Genomic DNA, 18,581 nt, shown 5'->3' on the forward strand with positions numbered 1-18,581 from the left:
AAATTTCAAAAAGTGCAAGAGCTTTCACCACAACGGAAGAAAATAGACTCAAATAAACTAAAAAGTTGCTTCGCTTGGCCGAAAGTGATGAACTGCCGAATTTGGGTTTGTCCGAAGAGAAAATTGTTTGTAAACAAACAAAATGATCGTGTTTATGTACACCTTCGGTTGGTCATCAGAACTCAAGCGCCGGCCATGGTGTGGGCCGCCATAACAGTCGATGGTCACTCTCCGCTCGTATTAATCGACGGTGGCATCAGAATAAATGCCGAATATTATCGCGAAAATATTCTGGAGGGTGTAGCGAAGCCTTGGGCGTGCAAACATTTTGGCCCCAGACCTTGGACATTCCAACATGACTCTGCAACATCGCACTCAGCACGCGCCATCCAAGAATGGTTAAAAATGAGGTTCCTCGCTTCTTTTCCAGCGCATAATGGCCACCAAAATCTCCAAATACCAATCCGTTTGACTATTGGGTCTGCAGTATTTTGGAAAGCAAGCTTGGCACTAAAAAATACCAAAGTGTCGATCACCTCAAGCAAGTGCTTCGCCGGGAATGGGCCAAAATACCGCAGAGCAACATTCGGTCAGCGTGTGATTGTTTTATTGGTAGTTTAAAGGCCATAATTCGTGCCAAAGGTGACCAATTCGAACAAATCTAAACTTATTCTAAAAATTGATGCTATTTCCGACATTTTTTGTCCTCATTCAATAAATTTAAAAAAAAAATGTTTAAATTATGGCGTTTGACTTTGTTGCATTTTTTTTATTTCACACTGTATGCGTTTAGCAAATTGAAGGAATCTACAGAACGCCTTTGAACTTTAACATGCTATGACCATCTTGAAGCCATATATGACATTCTGAAGTTATTCTATTTATAGAACAACTGTTGAAGGTCGTCTGTCTTTTAATGACTTGTTTAAGGCCTATTGTCTATCGAAGGCCAGTTTAAAAAAAATCTCTCAATAGCATAAAGCGTATGAACCAAAGACCTGTTCATTATCTTCTCTGTACAGTAGTTCTTTCTGATGATGCTTTATTTTTTTATAAAAGACTTACGATATGGTATCCTGTTTAAAAAACTAATATGTTGCTATAGTGAAGACTGTTTGAAGTTCTATACGCTGAAAACATTTGAAGACCTTCTATCCACTTCTATCTAAAATCAGTTGAAGAATTGGAGGCCTATTGAATAACTTCTTTTTAGTGAAGGAGTTGTTAAATGTATTTTCCCAATAGGAGACAAACAACAAGTCTTCTATTTATAGAAGATCTTTTAGAGTATATTTAGAAGACTTTTATGATACATTTTTGGTACACATTTTCGTAAACGTTATGAAACGCATTGGAGCGAATTTAGCAATTTCCAAAAAAATAAAATTCGTCAAAAATTCTTTAAAAATTTTATACGACGACGTGGATCTGCATAGGAAACTTTTGTTATAAAACATTACAATATCCAAATGCGAAACATGAAAAAAACAAGCAATTTAAACAATTCCGGAGAATAATGTCGCTAAAATCATCAAATTACCAAATATAGAGAGGTGCCGTTATATGGGGGCTATACCAAAACCTTGGACCTACATGTCCCATTTTCACAACCAAAAGTCCTGCAGACATAATATACATTTGAGCAAAATTTCATCAACCTACTTCATTTCGCGTATTTACCTATTGGAGTGTCAATATTTGGATCATAATCATAACTCTTCCAAAATGTGATTACCAAATCAGGCCAAATCATCGTTCTCCTCCGTCAAACAGATGGACGGAAATTACTAGATGGACTCAAAATATTCCGAAGTAAATTTCGTAAAGAATTTTTTTTCTACATTTTTTTATAAAAAAGTTTATATTTTCTTCGTTGGGCCTAACTGCATTCACTTTTAACCTTTACTTCCATGCGGTCCATTGTTTATCATATCAAATGATATAAATGCTCCATATTCATTACAATACTTGGTTAAAATTCGTATATTGGCGTGTTTTTATATTATTGTTCCTTGTTGCTACACAAAATTGGAAAATCATATTATCTCTTCTTCAATAAAAATCCGACAATTTAAGGGTGGTCTCATGTCTCAAAATGTACTCTTAATTGTTTGCAACTGTATTTTACAACTTCCATTTTTTTCATAATTGCCTACCAATCAATATCCGATAATATATCTCGCAATATATTTGGAATGCCACCAAAAATGTTTCTTCCATTCTCTCCGTTATCCAAACCACTTTATTTTATTACGTTTACGAAGCGGATCAGTTAAGTCTAGAACAAATCTATTTAAATTACTCACCGCCTTTTGGGAGCAGCGTAACATTCCTTATCAAAATGTAATCGTAGTTCCAGAAGAGAAGCCAACGACAGAAAAAAATTACTCCTCCGTATTATTCTATGGCCAAAGACCAAAACAGGATTTCGATTATTGTGCTATAATTGTTTTATTGTCAGGCCAAACCAAAAACAGAGCTCTTCATTTTATTACCAACAAATATTTTAAATCTTCTACTTCTTCCTCATCCTCCAACTTCTGTGAGTTGTTATCGTTTTCATTTGGTCATCGTCAAGCCCAAAACCATAAAAGAAAAGTTGCTGCAGAAAAAAAAAAGAAGCAACGGCCAAAAGAATAATTCTTTGTTACCACAATTGCACAAATGCAGCAGCACTGCACCATCCTCATCATCATCATGATGAGATGATGATCATCATCCTCATCACAAGGTAGTGGCTGAGCTGCAAGCAGCCGCAAAAAGACCACCCAAGTTGACAGGGAACAAACTGCAGTATACCGGCACATCGGAACTAAGGCCAACGTAAAAGGATCTCAAGTTGAGGATGACAATGAAGAAGAAGAAGACGGCGAACAGCAAGAACACTAACAGAACATCACAAATTGTTGTTGTTAACAAACTGGAGAGTGGGATGTTTGCAGGGAGTCATTTATTTGAGACTAGATTAGTTGGTTGTAGAAGAAATACTCCATATGAGTAGAGCTCAAGCTCAAATAGGGAAATCTGGCGTCAAGCTACACAGACGGGCATTTCAATCTTAACTTCAATAAAGCTTAGTCAATTTCAGCCGATAGTTATCAACAGAGAAACAAACTTGGCTAAAATGTATCAAAGTCTTCTCTCTCGCGCTCTTGTTCTCTTCTTCCTGGCTCTTACGCTTTGGAACATAATCTTGAGGCTGAATGCAATGACAATTATGTTGTCTGTTTGCCTGCCTGCCAGCCGTAAGCTCTTTAACACCAACAAGCAAATAAGATGCCTATTAATTTTCATTTTCCTATCTCATGGTTGGATGTTAGGTAGAGTTATGTTGGTAGCTCATTGCAACTACTCCAATTTCATTCGACTGCAATGCAGATGTAGTCAAACGGCTATAAAAAGCTAATACGCATTCCACTTGTTCCTAAGCTTGGCTATAATATGTGTAGTGTGCGTGTGTGTGTTTTTGTGGTAATTTTTATTTATTTTTTCTGATATAATTTTGAATATTTTTAATACACATCATGACGATTTTAAATCCTTTGAGTCCATTTTATATGGAATGTTACAAGATTACAATCAAAATGCGCCAAGAAAATTCTCAAATTCCAGAAAATCAAATCTTTCTCTCTCTCTCCCAAGACAACGGAATTTTTCGTTTTATGAATCAACTTCATAAAATAAACAAGTTAAAAAGCAGTAAGTTCGGCCGGGCCGAACTTTGAATACTATACTGAAACTCCTTCAAAAATTCTGTTTAAATTTTAAAAATACCGAATATAGCCGTTTTATTGGGGTCTATACGACGTGGATCTACATAGGCATTGTTTGTTATAAACCATTACCATATTCGAATTCGAAAACTTGAAATAAACGGTGAATAATGTAGCTAAAATCATCAAAATATCGTATGTAGGGAGGTACCGTTATATCGGAGCTGTGCGAAGACCTGGACCAGCATAGACAATTTTCTGTCACAGGCTTTAGCATCCATTACTAACGTCAAATACGATATCTCAAAGCATTCCGGTGGGTATTGTACCTAAACTAGTCAAAATACCGAATATTGGGAGGTACCATTATATGGGTCTATAGGAAGGCGTGAACCTGCACAGTAAATTTTCTGTCAAAGGCTTTAGTATCCATTACAAACTTTAAATATCAAATTTGAAACAATTCCTGTTAATATGGGTGCTATATGAAGACGTGGACCAGCACAGACAATTATTTGTCTTAGGCTGTAGCATCCATTTCGACCTTCAAATACCAAATTTGAAACAATTCCGGTGAATAATGTCGCTAAAATCATCAAAATACCGAATATCGGGAGGTACCGTTATATGGGGACTATACGAAGACGTAGACCTGCACACTAATTTTTCTGTATTAGGCTTTACTATACCTTTGGAACTTCAAATATCAAATTTGCAACAATTCCGGCGAATACTGTTGCTGAAATCATCAAAATACCGAATATACGAAGACGAGGACCTGCACAGTAAATTTTCTGTTATAGGCTGTAGTATCCATTACGAACTTAAAATACCAAATTTGCAACAATTCCGGTTAATAATGTCACTAAAATCATCAAAATACCGAATATAGGGTTGTACCGTTATATGGGGCTATACGAAGACGTTGACCTGCACAGACAATTTTTTGTCTTAGGCTGTAGCATCCATTTCGACCTTCAAATACCAAATTTGAAACAATTCCGGTGAATAATGTCGCTAAAATCATCAAAATACCGAATATCGGGAGGTACCGTTATATGGGGACTATACGAAGACGTAGACCTGCACACTAATTTTTCTGTATTAGGCTTTACTATACCTTTGGAACTTCAAATATCAAATTTGCAACAATTCCGGCGAATACTGTTGCTGAAATCATCAAAATACCGAATATACGAAGACGTGGACCTGCACAGTAAATTTTCTGTTATAGGCTGTAGTATCCATTACGAACTTAAAATACCAAATTTGCAACAATTCCGGTTAATAATGTCGCTAAAATCATCAAAATACCGAATTTTGGGAGTTACCATTATATGGGGACTATACGAAGACGTGGACCTACATGGCCCATTTACGCACTTAACCTGCCTACTGGAAAAATAACCATGTGTGCAAAATTTAAATTATCTCAATTCGTTCGAAAGATAGCGTGATTACAACAGACAGACGGACAGACAGACACACGGGCAGACAGACAGACGGACATCGCTAAATCGACTTAGAATTTTACGCTGATCATGAAAAGTTAATATACCATCCATAGTATGGTGGAGGGTATAAAAACCCCGAACATTGACTACACCTTCAGAACACCATTAAGTGCTACTATTAAGGCTTAAACTGTCTTAAACTGATCAAGTACCTCAAAAACAGGAAAAACTCTTGCTGATTGTGAACATGAAAGAGTAGTGAAATAAGTGATTGACTGTCTGGCTGAGAATTAAGGCACAGACGAAACTGCTGAAAGTAGAATCTTGAATTTTTGTTCGAGGATTATTCTTGGTGTGTTGACGATGACAAGCCTAAAAATTTAATACTTTGTGCTGTACAAATGGAATGAGCTAGAGCCATTCTGAAATTTGGAATGCGAGTCACTGAAGGAGTGCAGGATAGATGTAACTAAGGTTCCTTGTGGAAATTCTAACGTTAAGGTCACGAAAAGTTCTAAAATGGTACTAAATTTCTAAAATGGTACCATTTGGTATTATGTGAACGGATAGAGCTAAAAACTTGAAATTTGGTATGAGAGTCAAAGTTGAAAAGTTAGTTTGATATATGAGAGTAGTTTTGTCAACTGAACTGTAATAAATGGTACTAAATGGGAAACAGTTTGGTTAAGGGTGAACGGGTGAAGCTGGAATTTTTAAATTTTTTATTGGGGTCTCTTTTAGTGGTAGGTTTGTGATAAAGATGTGGTTTTCGAAATGTGTACTACAAGCACAAGAAAAGTACTAACTGGTACTATATTTGGTATTGGGTGAACAGATAAACCTTGAAATCTGAAATTTGGTATTTGGTTTAAGTGTAGCCTGGACATATGTAGGTTGTTTCGAAAATGTGTACTATAATTGTTCGAAATTATATTGGGTGAAGAATAAGAGATACAATTCCGAAATTTGATATTTAGATAACTGTTGGCGTCTAGGATTTAAATATGAACGGTTTTGCAAATAAGTACCAAAATTATACGAAAATTGTCCTAAATTTGGTTTTGGCTGAAAGTATAGGGAGAGAATCCTTAAATTTAATGTTTAGTTTTCTGTTTGTATCTTGCATTGAGATGTGGAGGTGATTTTTGAAATGTGTACTATAATACGAAGAGTACTAAATAGTACTATACTTGGTATTAAGTGGAGGAATAGAGCTGAAATCCTATATATTGATATAGATGTCATTTTGGTGTCTGTGCCTGGGATATGCAGGTTGTTGTGAAAATGTGTACTATAAATGTACGAAAAGTACTAAATAGTACAGAATTTGGTAGTGGGTGAAAGGATAGAGCTGGAATGCCGAAATTTGGTATTGAGATCTCTCTTGGTATCTGGAATTGAGATATGGAGGTGGTTGTGGAAATGTGTACTATGATGGTACGAAAAGTACTAAGTAGTACTAAATTGGGTGAATGGATAGAGCTAAAATCCTGAAATTTGATATGGATGTCTGTAGTTGTCAGAAGGAGCTGCTTTTAGTTATGCGTACTATTACTGTACTAAATTGTACTAAATTTGGTAATTAAAGACCTAGAATACTGAAATTTGACTTAAAGGCCCCCGTTGGTATCTTAGATTGAGATATGGGGTGGTTTTGGATATGTGTTCTATAATTGTACCAAAAATACTAAATAGTACTAAATTTGGTATTGGGTGAAATCCTCAAATTTGATATTGGTATCTGGAAATGAGATATGGAGGTGGTTGTTTTGAAATGTGTACTATAATTGTACGAAAAGTACTAAATTTTGTATTGGATGAAGGGATAGAGCTGGAATGCTGAAATTTGATATTAAGGTCGCCTAGCCTACTCGATAAACCTCAAAATGAAAGTTTAATAAATAAAAAAAAAGCATCTAAATTCTCCGGTCCGAACTTTGAATGCCCTCCATCGTTTTGAAGGGACTTGAAATTTTCCAAAGAAATTCCGTTGAAAAATACAGCTTGTGGTCGTGGTCTTGCATGTGTATTTTTTTGCCATAAGCTGTAGTACCGATTCCGAACTTCAAATACGAAATTTTAAACAATTCCGGTGGATAATAAATTTAAAATCGCCAAAATACCGATTATAGGGTAGTATTGCTATATGGGGGCTATACGAGAACTTGGACCTGCACAGACAATTTTCTGTCATAGGCTGTAGTACCTATTAGGAACTGCAAATACGTAATTCGAAACAATTCCGGTGAATAATGTTGCAAAAATCGCCAAAATATGGAATATAGGGAGGTACCGTTATATAGGGGCAATACAAAGACGCAATTTTCTGTGATAGATTGCAGTTGCTATTGCGAGCTTCAAATACGAAATTTGAAATAATTTCGGTCAATAATGTCGCTAAAATCATCAAAATACCAAATGTAGGGAGGTACTCTTATAAAGGGGCTATACGAAGATGTGGAACCTCAAAGACAATTTTCTGTCATTTGAAATTTGAAACAATTCCGGTGAATAATATCGCAAAAGTCGCCAAAATAACGAATATGGTGAAAATACAGAACATTGCGAACTTCAAATAGAAAATTTGAAACAATGCCGGTCTCTCAAATCATAAAAATGCCGATAATTCGGAGTTACCTTTATATGGGGCCTATACGAAAACGTGGACCGACATGGCCCATTTACGAACATACCAAATACACATGGCTGACAAATTTTACCCTCTATCCCAATTCGTTCGAAAGATAAGATTGCACCAGATAGACGGGAGGACAGACAGACCCACGCACAGACGAACATCGCTAAATATACATAGAATTTTAAGCTGATCGAAAATATATGTACTTTCTTGAGTTTTTAAAGGAGTTACAAGTTAATATCCGCTTCTTTGAATAATATACCCTCCTGTGAACGAATCTAAAATTTCAAGGTTGACTTTTCGCTTACGAAGTGAGGGCACTCCCTACTTCTCTCTTACAACATTATATATAACCTCTCTTATATCTCTCAACATTGCTACACTTTCGAGGACTATTTTGTAGATACCTAGCCGTTCAGTCTGCTAAACTTGTCACGAAAATTCTTGATCTCTGTTTTAACCGCCTGGCGAGAATTAGTCTCTCTGTACCCTGATCCTTGATTTTAATTGTTAAAATCGTACGGTGGAACATCATAAATCACTTAAAATTTGTTCATATCTCTGTGAAGTGAATCATAATCCTGGTCGCTGACAATCGGTGCGGTTCGGTTTCATGTGACCACACTTAATTTGTTGGATGTCACAACGTATTTTCTGACCAGGCTTTTGATGCCTCAACAACACAACAGCAACATAGGATCAACATCGTAGTCGTCATCAGTTTCAATAACAGCAGCAGAAGCAGTGGTTGTTCTCTCAAACCGATGTACATGTGTATGTATGAATGGTTTTTTTTTTGTTCGCAAAGATGATATTCAATGATACGTTGAAATTCAATGTTTTAAGCTTCTGCTCCCGTTTCAATTTCAATTCCATATCATGATTATGTTTTGAGTTGTTGCAGATGAAATTTCTTGTGACGATAGCTCTGGGATGGAGAGAGAGAGATAGAGAGAGAGAGAGTCATGAAAGGAGGATTTATGATTGTGGCACATTTGGGGCTTTCAACTGCTTGATGCTGGAGTTTGCAAAGGTTCAACATTCCAGCCAAGGCATATGGTAAGCGTGTAACATCATTATTGCCTTCATGATCATGATCATCATTATTATCCCCATCAGCTCTCTCTCTCTTCGAAGGGGATCAATACAAAGCTCATTTTATGACTGGAATTACAAACATGTTCAATATATTTGGCATTTGTTTATGTCACTGGCTGGTCATTTCATTTTTTGGTTTTGATATATCGTTGATTATCTTTTGATGTTTGCCATTCACCAGTCAGTCAGTCACTCACGTAGCCAAGTTGGCCAATCTTCTACAGCTTGGTCTTGGTTGTTGGACCATCATAAACATCATTTACATTTTTCAGACGACAAGAATGGTCAAACGGACGAACGAACGATCGAACCAAAGTCATTTGCTAAACTTCAATCATCATTAAGAACTCCAGAAGTGGGGAGAAGAATCTGCAGCAGCAGAAACATGCCGCAGCATTAAAAAGAAATTGTAAATTGATATTTTATGAAAATTAATCTTCAATATAAAAACAGGCATCTCTTATTTAAGTATCCTGGGAACTTTTAAGTCAGAGTCATAATTTTTTCCTGCTTTGCATTCCATTCGAGCAAATGATTGTGTGTGTGTGTCTGTGTTGGGGCATGACTTTAGATAAGAGAGTAAGTAATGTTCTGTTTTATTACTTGGCCATGTCTGAGGTGTAGTTTATGGATTTGTTTTTATTTTTCACTTAAAGAGATGAGCTTTGTTCTACTTCGCATGGGTTTTTTCCATTAGATACTCCTCGATTCCTCTAAATCTCTTGTTGATGTGCTCATTATTTTGTTTAATTCAATTAGGTTCCATTGTTTTCAGTTGTTTTTTGTTTGGAATACAATGTGTCATATATCCGATCATCACCTTGTATTTATTTCAATATTATGAATTCATCATTGGTGATGGAATCAAGTATGATTTTTAACAAGTAAAAAAGCTGTAAGTTCGGCCAGGCTGAACTTTGAATACCCTCCACCATTTGGTACGAATTTAACAATTTTCAAAAAAAATAAAGGGATTTTAAAATTCTGTTAAAATCATGTAGCCGTATATTAGAGTCTATATGGTGACGTGGACCTGCGTAGGCAACTTTTGTCACAAGGCAACTTATATCACAATATTCAAATGCGAAACTTGAAAAAAATCTGTTTATAATGTAGCTAAAATCGTCAAAATGCCGAATATAGGGAGGTACCATGGTGGTTATAAAACGTGGATCTGCACAGAAAATTTTTTGTCATAGGCTGTTATATCAAACTTCACGAACTTCAAATGCGAAATTTGAAACAATTCCGATAAATAATGTCGCTAAAATCATCAAAATACCGAATATCGGGAGGTACTGCTACATGGGGGCTATACGAAGACGTGGACCTGTACAGACAAATTTCTGTCATAGGCTGTAGTATCCATTACGAATCTCAAATACCAAATTTGAAACAATTCCGGTAAATAATGTCGCTAAAATCATCAAAATACCGAATATCGGGAGGTACCGCTATATGGGGGCTATACGTAGACGTGAACCTGCACCGACAAATTTTTGTCTCAGACTGTAGTATCCATATCGAACTTGAAATACCAAATTTGAAACAATTCCGGTGAATAATGTAGCTAAAATCTTCAAAATACGGAATATCGGGAGGTACCGTTATATGCGAACTATACGAAGACGTGGAGCTGCACCGATAGTTTTCGGTTATCGGGACTTTTGGTACATCCCCAAGAACAGGTCAAAATTTTAAATAATATTATTTCACATAAAGTGTGAGATAAGCATCCAGTTATCCTAAAATTTTACGCATCTTACAATTTCTACCAAAAAAAAGTTCAGGTGTTCATATTGAGTTATCGGTTCACTCCCTCTTTTACCTCCCCCACAATTGATCAAAATTTTGAATATCCATGAGGCTCATAAAACGCGAAATTAACATCCGATTCCATTCAAAAGATGGTGGATATCGGATCATCCTTCTGGTACCTCCCCACAAAGGGTCAACGTTTTAAGTAGCCAAATGCTCGTTAGAGCACTCCAGCATTTAAATATGTTGTGTCTCGTACCATCGCTCGTTACCGTGATACTGGTAGCGTAGCCCGACGTCAAGGAAGTGGACGGAAGAAAACAGCAACATCAGCAGAAATTTTTCGAAAAGTAAAGAATCGACTTGATCGAAACCCGCGTCGCAGTGGCCGAAAAATGGCTCGTGAGCTGAACATATCGCAATATTCCATACGGCAAATATTGAAAAATGAGCTCGGGGTAAAGCCATTGAAATTCTAAAAAGTGCTAGAATTTACACCGCAACAGAAAGAAAATAGGCTCAATAGAGCTAAAGAGTTGCTTCGCTTGGCCGAAAGTGGTGAACTGCCGAATTTGGTTTACTCCGATGAGAAGACATTCGTTGTCCAGCAGTTTGTAAACAAACAAAATGATCGTGTTTACTTGCCAAAGAGGTCAGCTAAAAATGTGCACCGTAGAGCCACTTTCGGGTAGCGTGTGACTGTTTCATTGGCCGTTGAAGGCCATAATTCGTGCCAAAGATGACCAATTCGAACACCATCCTTTCGTACTTTTTTTTATAAAAGTTATAGTCGAATTAAGTCGCTTAATATTAATTGGTGACCATCCAAATTTGTAGACTTCACCACCACCCTATATTCTTACCTCATGTAATATTCTGCATGGATTGGTTGATAATTGTAACCTGTAGAACAAAATCAGGAAATTTTTCTGTTTTTTGTCAATTTCAACCTCTAAATATTTGGCGATCATCTGCCCCATCAGTAGGCTTCTATTCTGATCTTAACCCCACATCTATGCAAATTTTCATGAGGATCGAGCCATGATCGTGACCTGTAGCGTGATTTTAATTTAACATGGACATGGATATCTAGATCGAGATAGGAAGATCCATATATAGTTTCCAATGTCTTGGACCAATATTTCAATGTGTTACATAATTTTTGGTCCAATCAAGCTTATAATACCCTCCATACTAGGTATGGTGGGATACCACATGTAGTTATTGTAGCATACCAACACTGCAGCGCTGACACATATGAAAACATCTGCCTGAAGGTCGAATCGAAATTATGAATGAATCCGAAGTTGATTGACTTCCTCCGTTCACAGAGAGCAAAAAAACATAAATGTATTTTAATCCCCAATTTTTGCAAATGGAAAAAATCCAAATCAAAACAATCTGACAACTTCTACCAAATGGTAACAACACAATTGCTTCTATCCCTTGATTGAGTAATAAATATAAAAATTTAATTCTACCGCAACCAAAAATAAAAAATATGCCAATCGGAAAAAAAAAAACAAAACCAAAACTCACAAAATTTGCATTTTAAACAAATGTACTCAATAATATTTGATGGGGCTGCTGCTGTCGTCGTCAGTCTGGCTCTTGGCGGATGAGCTCTTGTCTCTGAACATCTGAAGTTTGAGACACCGGCTGGGAGATGAATTACTCGCTCGACCCATTCGGGGTTTTGTGTCTTTATTATTTTTAATGAAATGTTTTTGATTGAAATATTGTTTTGATATTCATTTAAATTGCCATTCATTCTGCCTGTGAGTTCATAACGCATTCGGAATTGACATGCAAGTTGGTAAGACGAGAGCAATGAAATGAAACCAAAAACATGAATGGGGGAAGGAAGTATGGTAGTATTCCAGCTCAAGAAATCAAGCATATGCAAGCTAATAGCTACACAGGGGAACTTTACCTTTTCCACAGAAGTATTCTTTTTTGTTTTTGGCCATCTTGGCCACAAAATCATATACCCAGAGACTTGGCCATAATAATAACTCCATAACATGAAATACTTTTATGGTTTCATATAAACATTTGTCTGCGGTTAACTTCTAGTCGCTTTAATCCAATTTAATTTCGTTATTACCAATATTGATTATTATTTTGAGAGTAGTTTATTCATTGTTTTTTTTCAAACCCCCCTTTGTGGGAACAAGGTCATTCATTCAATGATCTTTGCATTGCTGGCATGTCGAAGTTTTTGGTTCTTTTTTTTCATTTTGCGAAATCTACCATCATAATTGCAACATATTTTTGATATTTTGGTTGCGGTTTAAATGTTTAATCGTAATCTGTGAAAAAAAATCAACCAACAAAAATTAATAGTTTATCGAGAAGATATTCGAAAAAATGGAGGCAGCAAAAAATCTGTAAGTGACTATCAAACAGATGACGAGTTCAGGCAATTGACAGTTAAGTGAGAAAAACTGTGTTTTGCGGTTGAGTTCAGGTAAATGAAATCGAAACAATTTCTGGGCAATTTTTTATGAATTATGATGCAGAACGAATGTACATTTTTATACCCTACACCATAAGGTGATCAGGGTATTATGTCTTTGTGCATTTATTTGTAACAAGGAGAAGGAAACGAGATAGATCCATAGTTCCTTTTGATGATCTCCATAGAATCACTTTCTGAGTTGATTTATGCATGTCAGTCCGTCTGTCCATGTATTCTTGTGAACAAAATGCAGGTCGCATTTATTATCCGATTGAGATGAAATTTTGCAAACAACATTTGTTTGGCCCAAGGACGAACCCTATTGAAATTAGAGATAATCGGTAAAAATTTAGATATAGCTCCCGTATATATCTTCGTCCGATTTGCCTTTTATTGTGCACCAAACGTGTAATATCATCCCTAATAGTATGGAATTTTGCATATACAACCAAATTAGGCCTGAAAATAAGTATGCCAAATTTGATCGAAATCGGTTCAGATATAGCTATAGCTCCCACATGTATTGTCCACCCGATTTGTTATTTTTGTCCTCCGCAGCCGTAATATACACTCTGTAACAACAATATTTAATATTTATATCAAATGCAGCTCAGAAATACCTTTGTTAAATTTTATCGAGATCGGTTCAGATTTCGATATAGCTCCCATATATAACTTCGTCAGATTTACCTTTTATTGTGCACCAAACGTATGCCAAAAGTATGCCAAATTTGGTGAAGATCGGTTCAGATATAGCTTTAGCTCCCATATATATTGTTCATCCGATTTGTTGTATTTATTACCCCCAGCCGTAATATGCACTCCGTAACAACGATGTTCAGGGAAATATATCATCTTTGCCAAATTTTATCGAGAACGGTTCAGATTTGGATATAGCTCCCATATATATCTTCATCAGATTTCAAATTAGTTGTGCACCAAACGGGCAATACAAGTCCGAATTTAAAAGATACAAATGCTTCTACAGATTTAGTCCTTTGAACTTTAACTTATAATTGTAATCATAGCGTGTATGATTGAATTCTCCCATAAAAACTTTTAATTGTTATGCGGAGCTCTACTAAATTAGTAAAGTGGCGAAGTCGGCCCCGCCCGACTTTAAGACTTTCTCTACTGGTTTTGATACAAAAATTCTGCAAAGGTGGCATTTGAAGAACCCATCTTCTGAGGCAAATAAATAGGCCATCCCGGTCCAAATTTTAATATGGCACTCATATTACGGTACCACCCCATATTCGGTATTTGGAAGATTTTCGATACATAATTTAACGGAAATTTGTTATTTAGAGTACGAAGTAGACACAACCTAAGTGTAATAATTGTCTATCCAGGTCCACAATTTGTTACAGCTACGATATACCCCGTTACTATCAACATTCAGTATTTTGATGATTTTTTAAGATATATTATCGACAAAATTTTTGAAAGGAGCTATTTGAAGTTCGCTAAGGTGGTATATTTGTCTGACGAAATTTGGACGATTTGAAGTACATTATTTAACGGAATTCTCTCAACATTTTTGTTTGGAGTTCGAAACAGGTCCCACCTTCCTCTATCCAAGTAAAGTAAACACTACAATACGGTACCCACCCCCTCCTCTTCCTCTATACTTGCTATCAAAATGATTTTGAACATATTTTTCATCTGAATTCTCAGAAGATTTGTATTTGGCAGATTTTTCAGTTCTATTCAGTTTTTTTAGAATAGCTCCTATATAATGGTACATCGATGAACATGTAAACACGAGGGACTCATCCATACTATGGCGTATATGTTGTATAAAGGGGAAAAGGAGAGCCTCTAGATCAAGAAGCGTATCAAACAGGTCTGAGTAAAATTTATACGGATGCAGTCACAGGTGCTATCAACGATTATGAATGCTGTGCCCGGAGCTGTAATTCAATTATCCATGTCCAGAATGACTTTAGTATACGTCTAAAAATTTTTTTAGCCCCCATATTACGGTACCTTTTGAGATACTGTATATAAGGATATATATGGGAGTTCTGTCCAAATCTTAACCGTTCTCGATAAAATTTGGCAAAGGTATTTCTGAGCTCTATAAGATATCTGGTACCAAATATCATTGTTTTCGAATGCATATTTCGAATGTGAGGAACTTTGACCCCAAATCGGATGCAACATACAGGGTGAGATAAAAAAAACTGTAACAAAGTCAAACGCCATAATCTTTAATTTTTTTTAATTATATTGAAATAAAGCAAAAAATGTCGGAAATAGCATCAAATTTTAGAATAATTTTAGATTTCTCGGAATTGGTCACCTTTGACAAAAATTATGGCCTTCACACGGACAATGAAACACGTTGCCGGAATGTTGCCATGCGATATTTTGGCTCATTTCCGGCGGAGCGCTTGCTTGAGGTGATCGACACTTTGGTATTTTTTAGTGCCAACCTTTCTTTCTAAAATACTCCAGACACAATAGTTCAACGGATTGGTATCCGGAGATTTTGGTGGCCATTGTGCGTTGGAAATGAAGCGAGGAATCTGATTTTGTAACCATTCTTGAGTGGCGTGTGCTGAGTGCGATGGTGCTGAGTCGTGTTGGAATGTCCAAGGTCTGCGGCCAAAATGTTTGCGTGCCCAAGGCTTTAATACACCCTCTAGAATATTCTCGCGATAATATGCGGCATTTATTCTGATGCTACGGTCGATTAATACGAGCGGAGAGCGATCATCGCCTATTATGGCGGCCCACACCATCACCATAGCCGGCGCTTGAGTTCTGGTGGCTAACTGAAGGTACACATTTACAGCTGACCTCTTTTGCAAGTAAACACCATCATTTTTGTTTGTTTACAAACTGCTGGAAAACGAATGTTTTCGCATCGAAGAAATCCAAATTCGGCAGTTCACCACTTTTGGCCAAGCGAAGCAACTCTTTAAGTAAACTCGGTGTAAGTACTTGCACTTTTTGGCATTTCAATGGCTTTACCCCGAGCTCATTATTCAATATTTGCCGGAACAAATATTGCTTTATGTTCAGCTCACGAGCTATTTTTCGGCCACTGCGGCGCGGGTTTCGAACAAGTCGCTTCTTTACTTTTCGAACCATTTCTGCTGATGTTGCTGTTTTCTTCCGTCCACTTCCGTGACGTCGGGCTACGCTACCAGTATCACGGTAACGAGCGATGGTACGACACATAAAGGATTTATTCACATAAAAATGCTGGAGTGCTCTAACGATAGCCACTTGTAGCTTTCCAGCCAAATATAAATAAATCACACTATCACGCTTGAATTCCATCACGAATAACTTCTTTTCTGGAAAATTCTCAACAAAATGCATTTGTACGCTTGAAAACAATGTAATGAACTGTCACTGGAATAATTTTAACAGCTGTCAGACGAGTGGCTTGGAAATGACAGCAGTCTGAATTTAGTTGAAGTTTTTTCATCTCACCCTGTAAGTCCAAATGACTCGAATTTGGCACATCCATTCGAGTATAGTCTAAAAGCAAGTAGATAAAATTTGGTGAAAATCAGTTCAGATATATGATCCATATATATATATATATATATATATAATTTCATCCGATTTTGTGTTTAAGTCCCTCAGATGCGTAATAAGCACTTCACAACAATGGTATTTGGTGCCAGATATCAGATACAGCTCAAAAATATCTCTGCCGAATCTTATCAAAATCGGTTCAGATTTGGTTATAGCTCCCAAATATATCTTCAACCGATTTCGGGATAATTGTCCACCCTATGGCCAATATCAGTCCAAAAGTTCTGAATTTTGTTACATCCGACGGAATTCAGTCTAGACGGAAGTACATCGAATTCGGAGAAAATCGGTTCAGATATACCTATAGCTCCCATATATCCGATTTTTTGTTTAAGTCCCCCACATTCGTAATGCGCTTTGGTACCAGATTTCTTATAAAGCTCGGAAATAATACATTTGCTAAGAGAACGGCTAAGATTTGGATTTAGCTCGCACATATATGCTTAATCCGATTTCAGGTTTATTGTGCCATTATTTGGCTAATATCAGTGCAAATGAAGTAAATTTCGGGACGTATGTTTCCATGTTGTGGAACTCGGTTCCGTTACACATTTTTTAATATAATCCTTCTCGAAGTGATATCATGCAATGTTATTTGGCATAAAAAATTAAAATTTCTCCGTCGAATTTAGTGAAAATCGATTCAGAATTGGTTATGCCTCCCATATATTCGTTCCTTCTGGAACCGAATTGTAACTGCTCTAAAGCCAAAGGTTGATGGGATGATCTATTTCAAATAAATTATTTTGTTATGGGAGCTCTACTAAATATGTATAGTGGTGTAGGGTGTCATATAGTCGGCCCCGACCAACTTTTTAACTTTTTTAAATCGTTTGCAGGAAAACTGAAATTGAGAAATGACATCTGTTCTAGTAGTCGCCAATTTGAGTGCAATCTGTAATTATTATTTCATTGTGAGCATTCATTATTTTTTGTTGAGAAAATGCAACATGTTTCCAAGGAAAGCATTCATTTTCAAATTTGAATTGAAATGTTTATTTGTTGCAAAAACAAGAACAACTTGTAATTTGTTGCACCAATTGATTTTAGAAGCCCATTATTTTAATAATACCCAAAAGAAATATATTGCCTATATATTACGAACTATTTAAATATACACTTGTGCAGGTTGTCTATATAATTAATTGCAGCACCCTCTTCTTCGTAGAAAATAAAAAAACAAATGCTCACTGACATCGTTTACTCGACGACTGTCACTTCAACTGCCACAAAAAGCCACTATAACTTCAGTTACTTCGCTTCTTTCGGTTTGTCATTTAAATTTCCATTTTTTTTCTATTTAGAGCTACAAATGGCGTTGATAAATAATTACCAAGTAGCTGTGCTGTGTGAACCCCAAATGGAATAAAGTTGATCTTCAGCTGAACTGAACTGAAGCGCACAGAGCCAGAACTGAAGCACGAGCGAGAGAGCGAGAAGGAGACTCAGAGAGGCCATTACAATGTCAAATATAACAATGGGAAAAAGTAAACAAAACAAAACAAACAAACGAACAGCCGGTGACAGAAAGTCAACGAAAGTCATGTTAAGTTTAAACAATCAAATAAAACAACAACAGTCACAACAACAACATAAATTACAAGTAACAACAAAAAGAATAAATAAATGAATGAATGAATTCCACTACTCGAGGTTGCTGAGCCATAACCGACTGAACCGTTGGGACTTGTTAATGTCTGGTGGTGAAAAAAAACAAACAGCGAAATATTAAAAAGACATTAAGTTGAAAGTGATGCGTAACATACAAACGTACATTGGAGAAAAATACAGTTATTACAGAGAAAAAAAGACAACAACACTAACGTACCCTTAATACCCTTCCGCATAAAATATGGGGTATATTATTTATCCATTACGTTTGAAACACCTGAAATATTCCTTGC

The 18,581-nt window shown here is 36.3% G+C and overlaps 1 protein-coding gene across 1 annotated transcript in view; it reads left to right on the plus strand.

Annotated features, from left to right (window-relative positions):
• LOC101893789 (homeobox protein invected) overlaps nucleotides 1-18,241 on the plus strand; it is a 76,615-nt gene extending 58,374 nt beyond the window's left edge. Inside the window, exon 2 of the mRNA XM_011297972.3 lies at nucleotides 17,982-18,241. Coding sequence (XP_011296274.3) covers nucleotides 17,982-18,046 — 65 coding nt within the window. The 3' untranslated portion in view covers nucleotides 18,047-18,241. The remainder of the gene's footprint in view (nucleotides 1-17,981) is intronic.
• Nucleotides 18,242-18,581: the final 340 nt, after the last annotated feature.

Source organism: Musca domestica, unplaced genomic scaffold (genome assembly GCF_030504385.1).
Source record: "Musca domestica strain aabys unplaced genomic scaffold, Musca_domestica.polishedcontigs.V.1.1 16, whole genome shotgun sequence".
Taxonomy (NCBI): domain Eukaryota; kingdom Metazoa; phylum Arthropoda; class Insecta; order Diptera; family Muscidae; genus Musca; species Musca domestica.